General features: G+C 37.3%; 1 protein-coding gene across 1 annotated transcript in view; it reads left to right on the forward strand.

Moving 5' to 3' along the window:
* The window catches only part of FSTL4 (follistatin like 4), a 154,846-nt gene extending 149,471 nt beyond the window's left edge, over nucleotides 1–5,375 (forward strand). Inside the window, exons 14-15 of the mRNA XM_053463642.1 lie at nucleotides 851–960; nucleotides 4,072–5,375. Coding sequence (XP_053319617.1) covers nucleotides 851–960; nucleotides 4,072–4,774 — 813 coding nt within the window. The 3' untranslated portion in view covers nucleotides 4,775–5,375. The remainder of the gene's footprint in view (nucleotides 1–850; nucleotides 961–4,071) is intronic.
* Nucleotides 5,376–10,353: the final 4,978 nt, after the last annotated feature.

The following is a 10,353-nucleotide window of genomic DNA, read 5'->3' on the forward strand; positions in this document are numbered from 1 at the left end:
ATTAAACTACTGACTCTCCCATGCATTATTCCAAAAATGGATCAATGGGTTGACATTTAAGATATGGAAATGAGATGCTGACCATACACCTTATTATAGTTATTTGTTACACCAGAAGATGAGTCACAGACCTACTGCTCATTATAATAAACTGAACCTAAGAGAAAAGTATGGGGGCAACCATCAGCTTCCCTCTGATAAATTGTCACAAGGTCCACATTGCTTTTATGAACAAATAATACACGCACAAAACATGCACACTCTAAAGTCATACCATAACACACGCATGCTAACACTTTATGCCAACACACGATTGCCATACAGTAACACACAATGACTATCAAACCATACAGTAAAAACACTCCCAAACACCATAAACTAACACACTCCCTGACTCTAACACCATACACTTACATGTGCGTACACACACACACACACACAATCTTTCCCATCCCCACTGCAGCTCACACAGCTCCCCCTCCCTGTTGCCTTGTATGGAATGCTGCAAGGTCACATAATTCAGGCTCCTCGGTTACAAGGGTGCTATGAACTTTCAGCATCTGCCTTAACGCACCCCTCTCCGTAAGGATTGCAATTGCTGGAGCCATGCTGGTTTCCCTTCTGTCAGCAGGCGATATCATTGCTGCAAACAGGTCTCAAATACAAAGTAATATCAAGTGTTTAGAATCTGTATCTATTTTTGGTTTTATCCTCCAGCAACATTACACAGTAAACGAGCTGCACTAAAGATAAGCAAAATGTACTTTATATGAACGTATTAGCCTATGCCTCATTTAAATGTTATTATTAGGTCATTATTTAACAATCACATTTCTGTTTATTATTAAAGGTCCTATCGGAAGCAAGTACAGGAGAAAACCAACATATTATCCGCACATACTTCGAAGAAGTGGATGATATTTTTATTCCTCCGACCAATCTAATTATTAACCATATTAGGTAAGGGGTATATATTTTGGAACTATATAGAGTTGCATTACCAGAGGTAATCCAAGACGTCACAACTACTCCATCCTGTTTTACTCAAAGAATTCCTGTGTTTGAGAACAGAAACGGGCAGGACTAGAAATGAATCCTTTTTGTGTTCTAGTATGTCAGCCCAGTCTTCTGAAATATCTGGTATACAGTGCTGTGAAAAGGCATTTGCCCCTTCCCAATTTGCATATTTGTCACACTAAAAGATCATCAAACTAATTTTAATATTAAACAAAGATAACCCGAGTAAGCATAAAATGCCTTTTTAAATGATATACAATAGGAAAGAAAGCTATCCCTGGCTCTATGTGAAAAACTGCATTCCCCTTAGTTACTAAATCAACAAATTAACCAACTTTAATTGATTATTTGGTTCAGTGTCACTAGACAAACCGAAGCATGATTACTGCTAGCCCTGATGAATGTAAACGTCAATTAAATAGAACCTGTTTTGCTAAAATGTCTCAAAAAGCAGCACATGATGCTGCAATCTGAAGAAATTCAAGAAAACCGAGAAATGTATCCATTGACATCTATTAGCCTGGAAAATGTTACAAAGCCATGGCTTTGGACTCCAGCGTACCACAGTGACATCCAGTGACTTTCAACAAATGGAGAAAACTTAAAACAGTGGAGAACCTTCCAACGAGTAGCCGGCTTTCCAAGTTCCTCCAAGAGTGCGTCGACAACTCACCCAGGAGCTCACAAAAGAACCCATACTAATATGTAAAGAGTTACAGTACTCGCTTACCTCAGTAAAGGTCAAAGTTCATGATTCCATAATAGCAAAACTTCAAAAATACCATCCTTGGAAGTGTTCTAAGGCGAAAACCACTGCTGACCAAAAAATAAGCTTGTCTCACATTTGCCACAAAACATCTTGATGATCCCCAAGACTTTTGGTATAATGTTCTGTGGACTGATATGTCAAAAGGGGAAGTTTCAGAAGACATGGGCCCAATTACATCTAATGTAAAGCTAACAGCATTCCACAATAAGAAAATCATACCAACAGTCAAACACGGTGGTGGTAGCGTGATGTTCTGGGGCTGCTTTGCTGCTTCGGGACCTACATGACTTGCCATAATTGAAAGAACCATGAATTCTGCTGTCTACTAGAAAATCCTGAAGGAGACTGTTCAGCTATCAGTTTGTGACCTAAAGTTCAAGAGCACAGTGATCCAGAGCACACAAGCAGTGGCTCAAAAAACAAAATTAAGGTTTTAGAGTGGCCTAGTTCTGAATTGAATCTGATTGAGATGCTATGTGATTTCCTTAAAAAAGCAGTTCATGCTTCAAATCAAGCAAAACAATTCTGCAAATAAGAGTGGGCTGAAATTCCTCCACTGCAATGTAAAAGACTCATTGCTAATTGCCAATGTTCGATTGCAGATGTTGCCACCAAGGGTAACACAACCAGTTATTAGGTTTAGGGGGTCAATTCCTTTTTCACATGGGTGATAAAGGTTTTGATTAACTCCTTACTTTCAATAAATGAAATGATCGTATAAGCTGCAATTTAAATTAGTTGGATGATTTGAAACATTTAAAAGTGACAAACAAGCAAAAATAGAAGAAATTGGGAGGGAACAAATACTTTGCCACTGCACTGTACATGCCTCTGTAGCCTTGGTCATTAGTTGTAACTCATAGAACTGAGAATAGCTTCTGCAAATCACCATGGGAGTTGAGCTGAGTTACACAGGCTTTAAGACGATTCGTTCTTCATATGTAATATCATTATGTAAAATGTGTCAAAAATAAAATTACATTGTTTCTTGCCTTAGATGGCATAGGATCTACTAGTAGGAAAGGGTGTAAGAAGTGATATTTTGCTTAAAGCTTGAAAAATGGCAATAGAAAATATTGTTCACTTAATCTATTGCTGCTTCCATTAGTTAACTGTAATTGTTTTTTTTGTGAGCGAGAACTTAATATGACCCACGATATTATAGTATATTGAATTAACAACAAGAGAGGGGTGTGCACAAGTGCCCTTACTAAAGTAACTTAGTACATATATTAACCCTACAATAGGTTTTTGGTGGTTTGTGCAGAGAAGCGTCTCATTGTGCACCTTCCTTACAGATCCGCCAGGACATAAATTATATTCTGAATTAATTATTTTTCTGAGTGATAGAAGGAATATATTGTTATTGGTAAACCACAAATATAATTTTAATAAGCATTTTATGTATACAGCAACTTGAGCATTTTAGGGGCTTGTCCAAATTGGCAAACAAGAGAAGGAAAGAAAGACACTAAGAAAAACTACTTACATAATACCTTGTGAAATTTATATGGAGAACCCAGGGCCGGTCCAAGGCAAAATGCCGCCTGGGGCGAATTTTAAAATGCCGCCCCTCCCTTATCTACCCTTCCCCTCCCTCCGTCCCTGCCGCCCCCACCCCCTTATCTACCTTCCTCCCCCTCCCTATTATCTACCCTTACCCCCCCTTGTACTTACCTTTCAGCAGTCCTGCGGCAAGTCTCCCTGTTCGGTCTCTGTGCCGGCTTGTAATGCTGAGCGCCGGCACTCAGCATTACAAGCCGGCACCGAGACCGAACAGGGAGACTCGCCGCAGAGGAGAGAGAGAGAGGGGGGCCGTGCGGGTACTGACAGCTTGGTAAGCGAAAACCACTCGGCGCCCCTTTCTCTCTTTCGATTTAAAAAAAAAAAAAAAAGTGCCGCCCCTTCAAAAGTGCCGCCTGGAGCGGTTGCCCCACTCGGCTCCAGTGTCGGGCCGGTCCTGGGAGAACCAGCTTAGAAAAAAAAGATTTTTATTTAAGGGAATATTTGTTTTTTTTTTTCAAATAATACAAAAAATGTAATCAAACGCTGATGAATAAGCTAGGAATTAGACTACATATCCAAATACGTTCTACAAGGTCACTTGCCTAGAATATGCTTATTTTTCATTTTCTTACAGACAAAATATGTTTATTGTGTTCCCATTATTGTGAATCCATATAACCACCAAATATTAACTAAGGTTAACTGCCAAACATTGAAAGCATATTTTTACGGGGTATAACAATGATAGTTTCTTTTTGTTTGGGTTTTTTTTTTTTTAGGTTTGGCTTCATCTACAACAAATCCCAGGCAGCAATTCACAAAATTGACCTTGAAACTGTGACAATTATAAAGACCATCAGCTTCAACAATTACAGTTGTGTCCCGCAACACATGGCTTATTCCCACTTGGGTGGCTATTATTTTGTGCAGTGTAAACAGAACAAATCCTTAGCTGCAATACCTCAGGTAATAATTGACAGTGTTACAGATACAGTCATAGGGCCTAACAGCGAGGTATCCGGGACACCCTACATTTCCTCTGATGGACATTATTTGGTCAGTACTGATGACGTGAATGGCCAGATCAAAGTTCAAACTATTACTTTTCAAGGAGAAATTAAGTTGATCTATGAACTGCAAACAAGCATTCTTGTTTCTGATGTGACATTTCAGTCATCCTTCAGTGAGGGTAATCAATATTATGTCTATGCTACATCACTTTTGGAAGCAGATGTCTTTTTTGTTGAACTGTCTTCTGGAAGGACAGACCTGCTGAAAAATCTCAAAAATCCAGTAGCACAAAAAGACTGGCCCTGGAATAAGAAAAACAGAATTATAAAAGGAAGCGGTTTATTTGGACAATATATGTTAACACCAGCTGAGGATTCCATCTTTATAATCAATGGGAGGCAAAGTATATTACACTGCGAGGTCTCAGGAATCAAGCGGGGAAACACAGTCGTTTGGGTGGGAGAAGTATGAAAAAGCAAGACTTTCAGCCTCCATGGAACTTTATGCTGTCCATTATAGCAGCAAACTTGTATATTTTTACATTGAAGAGAACTTCATGGTGCAACACCGGTCAAGAGCTTGCAAATTTTATAGTAACTTCTAATAGGAGGATTTTTTAGTATAATTTAAATTGTTTTTGCCTTATGTTGTTAAAAAAATAATAATGTCACATACATACAAAGGGTTTACAATCATTGCAGTTAAAGCTCAGTCTGAGGACTGAATATTTACATCTACATATGTTCATGCATACATACAATTAAACTCCATCCTATATAAAAGTGTAGTCCACGACACTTCTGACAGCTCTGATATAATTGGGCAATTATTGCATGAGATTATTATAGAAATAATTTTATTCTGCTAAGAAAAGCTGCAAAATTAAAGATATGTCTCTCTAAATACCTGGAAACACACAGAGGTACTATCTTTAAGCAGCTTGCGAATTGGCTATTTAGAGTACACAAACATGGATTAGTACACCAAAAATTGGATTGTTTTTCTTATCGCAATATTTTGCTTTAGTTTCTGTTGGCTAAATTTTTTTGACTCACAAGTAAACAAGTAGCAATTACATCTACTTACCATGTATGCATTTATCCTAACATTTACCAAGACATTGTAATTAATTTTAACATTTACCATGAAAACACAAAAGCCTGCACTATGCATAATTGTATTTGAAATATATTTTTGGATTTGATGTTATGTTTTCTACACTTAGATCTAGTGGGAGTTTTCCTTTCTGTGTTTAAACTGTAGTATTGTTGGGTGACATAGAAATTACATTTTATCTGTTGCACATTGAGCACTTGAAACCTACTGTAGTGATTGCATATGACCCAAGTATCCCTGTTTAGAAGGGACAGACCCTGTTTGGGAACTTTTTTTTTTTTTCCTGGTGTCCATTTTTTTTCAAGGACCTTAGAATGTTTGGTGGATATGAGTGCTCTACAACCTTTACTGTCACAATAATGTTTGTAGAAATAGAGGAAAATGTATTTATAAATTAAATTGTGTAAATTAAAATACACCATTCTTCTGCTAAATGCCTTATTCAGTTATATTAATAACAATGTCAGCCTAGGGCACTGAGCTGGCAGGGTCTGCTGTCATAGAGTTCTGTTTCTATAATAAAAAAGTGCATGAAGGGGGAGCGTACTGAAAAATAATTAACCTATGGGGTGCTATGAAATAATAAGGATCAAAGGGCTCGCCCTGGTAAGTAACTCTTACTAGGGCACAAAGTCATAAATATTATTGATATTTATCCAGGCACCCACTCACCACATTTGAAATGTTGGGACATCCTGAGGTTAACCAGCACCCTGTATGATAACAGACGTCGGCAATATCACTGTATAACGCTTGTAAATGCTGCAGGTTGATACCACTACCGATTATGGCACCCAAAAATATGGGGGGAAATTATGATTTTACAGATATTTTTAATAGTTAGGCAAGGTTTCCACTTGGGTTTTTTTTTGCAAAAACGTCCATAATAACGCCAATTCAGCCACACAGCGTTTTTTTGTGAAAAAACGCTGCGGCCAGATGTTAGCTGTTCTTTAATAGGAAATCGCACAATGCCATATCCACTTGGCATTTTTCTGTTTGGCGTTTTTTCAGTCCTCTTTGGCGTTTTACTGCTTTTTTGGGCTCTGTGGCAGTTTTTCCAAATCGCAGCATGTTGACACTCTGGCGTTTTTTGCAAGGAAATCTTGGCGTTTTTCTCCAGTAGAAGTCTATGGGAGAGAAAAAACGCCATGAAAAAGCCATGTGGGTTTTGCCTTGGCGTTTTTTATGGTGCTTTTTTCCACAGTTACAATGGACCCAGCATCTGTGTGTCCTACGAGAAATAGGCTGGAAACAAAGTTTCACACAAAACAAAGTTCATATTGAATTTTACACCATTTGGAACAAACATGCCATTACAAACAAACATACCCAACCGGATCCTGCGTGCCAAAAGCAACAGCAAACAATTTTCACCATCATTTGGGGCCAATCTTCCTAGAGGAGCAGACATTCGGAATAAAGCATACCTTACAAACCACAGAAAGGAGACAAAAGGGTCCGCCGCGGCGTGTTTAAGTGGAACTCTACCAAGGAAATGACATCAGAAGGGGGCAGATACTTGCCATTTATCCTAATACCTTTTAGCTGGGTGACAATTCTAACGTGTAAAGGCTGGAAAAACTGCTTAAGGCAAAAAAGCAATTACCACAGAAAGGCTGAAACGCCAGAAAAAACACACCAGAAAATCAAGAAAATAACGCAGGACAAAAACCCAAGTGGAAACCTAGCCTTATAAGGTACACTGAGGCTGATAGCTGAGTTAACATGGTAATGATTGTCATATTTAGTAATGCAAGGCACAAACGTGCATCCGTTTTGCAGGAAACACCATAACATTAGTTTCAATTATAAACTAATGCAGGTGGCATTATGGGTCACCAGCATCGGTATTGTAGAGGATAATATTGTTTTTAATCGCTGAGCTGTAAACAAACAAAACATGACAACGCTGATTTGAATACTGGTTTTCTAGCTGGATAAACTGCTCATGTTCCACTATGGTTTCATATTTTGGCTACTATATTTTTTAGACATTAGAAAAATATTTTAAAATATGTTATTATAATGCATTTGGACATATATTCATAAATATCTACAGCAGGTACATGCTATATGTAATTAGGGATGCACTTACTGACCCTCGTAATCCGTTATGAGTAAAGGCACCTTGAACTATAATGGGGTGTTTAGTAATCCTCATGAATATTGTATAGAACTGACCTACATATAGTGATCCAAAAAGCTAAGTTAAAATAGATTTAGGTACAACATAACACGTGGCTCACTGCACGTTATACTATGATAAGGTAAGCAAGCTGCAATAAAAGCTGTAAGTTATTAACTTAGTTTTTTGTTATTAAAACATGTTTGGTAAGTATATTGTTATTTACTAGTATCATTCTGTCAGAAATAATGTTCACGTGTGTTCTCTTAAATTCACCACAAAATCTGTGTTAAATAAACAAAAAGACAAAATATACATCTATCTGTAAATCCATTTCATTTGCCATTGAAAGTACACAAAATGCAGTTCCCAGATGTATCCTCACTTCAGACCCAAATATTTGACACACAAATGTAATTATAGTGCTTTGAAACTTTGAAAATTAAACTATGCTGGTTGATACCTATTATTATTATTACCTTGACAGCAAAAAAAATTCATTTAAAGCACGGGAAAAGAGACATCAAAGAGACATCAAAACAAAGAAGTACTCACACTACTGACTACAATGGGGTAATGATATGAATTAACATAAATCGGAAAATTATGAAACCTGAAACACCTGTGATGCTAACTCCTATGAATTGGACGGGTTACTAATTGCTTCCCTATATCCATATCTTGTTGGATTGTGTTGGTCCTTCCTCCTTACAGCATGTGAAGAACGAAGTCTCAAGTTAAAAAAGACAACTTGTTAACACGTGTTAATATGTTTTCATAGGAGTGTCTTTATAGAGTTGTATGTAAAGTCCACTAAGACCATTAATACTAGGGTTGTTAGAGTGCCATCAATGTTTTTTTCGCAACATGGCGACATCTAAATGTCTAGCTTGTCAGCATTTTTCACATTTAACAATTAATAAATTGAAGTACAAAATCTACAGGTGCCACTACCTCAGACACTTGTTGGAAATGACTAATGAGCTAGACTTGGTTGTGGAGAGGTAAGGGTTGTAGACAAGAAGGCATGTACTACATGTACTAAAATAATTTTGCTTCACATTTAGAATAAAGCCTTAATGTTGGGACATCTCCTAACACAGGTGTCAAGATTGCTGAGACCCCAACCTAAATTTTCAAGGTAGGTAAGAAGTGTGAGCTGCTGGAAGAGAAAGGGGAATCTATATTAAGAATTTGGATCCAACTTCTTCCTGGAGCTGCAGAACACAGATATAGAACATGCGTTTAAAAAATTAGGAAGGAAGACAAGTTGGAGGTTTAGAGAGAGTACTTTATTTAGGTATTAATTATTTTTTCATGCAATTAGGTCAGTGTGGTAAAAAAACCATGAGAGACTGGATAGTCATATGCTGCATTAGTCAAATTAGTGCTATTCATTTATGATTGGGGAATGGTGCCAAGAACATGGGCTTGGTTATGTTTCCAATAAGAAACCATAAGGTGGATTGTTTCCAAAGGGAACATATATCTCTAAACAGTTCATATGTTAGAGGTTTAATTCACTTGCCTCAATGTCATTTTGTGGGTACATTTGGACAAGATATAACTGTGACATGTATGTTAAAAAAGGTTTAGAGTGATGTATAAAAAATAACTGTTAATTTAGAGAATAAGATACCTGAACCTACAGCACTGATAAGTCATAATGTAGAATTAGGGGTCATTCATGAGACCTAAAAAGATAGAGAAGGTAGAAAATTAGGAGGGGCTACCCTTTATATAAATAAAAACTTAAAGTTTAATCAGAACCAAGGTAAGGGTAGAGACAGTTTGGGTAGTTTTAGAAATTGGAAATAAAATAATCACTCATGTTGCTTTGATTTATAAACCCCCTGGAAAAGCAGAGTTTAATCACCTGTTAGTTGATAAAATAACTAACATGGCAATGAATCGTGAGGTTATTATCATGGGGGACTTTTTCCCTTATGTGGAATGGAAAAGCCAAGTAGCTTGTTGAGCTATAAGATATTACATTTTTTACATAATTAAAGATGGTAAGCAAGTGGTAGAGACATCAACAAGGAAGAACCTGCTAGATACAGTCATCATCAATCAATGTCGTGTAATTAGGCCCAAAATATGGTTTTAACATCTTTAGGTGATTATTTGGTAGACTGTGACTCTTTAGGTAGAGTTTAGGATAAACTGGTTTTAACATAGTTCAGAGAGTTGTTGTTGTTAATGTAAAATTCTCCAACTGGACAATGGTGGTAAGCGGAGAACCTAAGGATTTGGTTCTAGGCCAGCTGCTATATAATGTCTTTGTTAACGATCTTGAGGTGAGTATGAAAAGCAACGTATTACAAATGACACAATATTAGGTAAGGTAATAGAATCTGAACTAAACATTACGTCTCTGCAAGGAGATTTGGTCAAATAAGAGGAATGGCCAGCCAAGACGACCACTGCCTTGCTAAAGAAGCTAAGGGTAAAGGTGATGGACTGGCCAACCATGTCTCCAGACCTAAACCCTGTTGAGCATCTGGGGACATCCTCGAACGGAAGGCGGGCACTTTGGGCCCAATTGGGACATTTCCACTTAGGGGTGTACTCACTTTTGTTGCCAAGGTTTAGACGTTAATGGCTGTGTGTTGAGTTATTTTGAGGGGACAGCAAATTTACACTCAATACATTACACTCAATACTTTACATTGTTTCTTCAGTGTTGTCACATGAAAAGATGATAAAATATTTACTCACTTTTGTGAGATACTGTATATGTATATATCTCACATACACACTGATTCACATATACTATTATATATTGTTAAAATAAGAAACAAAT

Source organism: Spea bombifrons, chromosome 4, assembly GCF_027358695.1.
Source record: "Spea bombifrons isolate aSpeBom1 chromosome 4, aSpeBom1.2.pri, whole genome shotgun sequence".
In the NCBI taxonomy this organism is placed as follows: Eukaryota; Metazoa; Chordata; class Amphibia; order Anura; family Pelobatidae; genus Spea; species Spea bombifrons.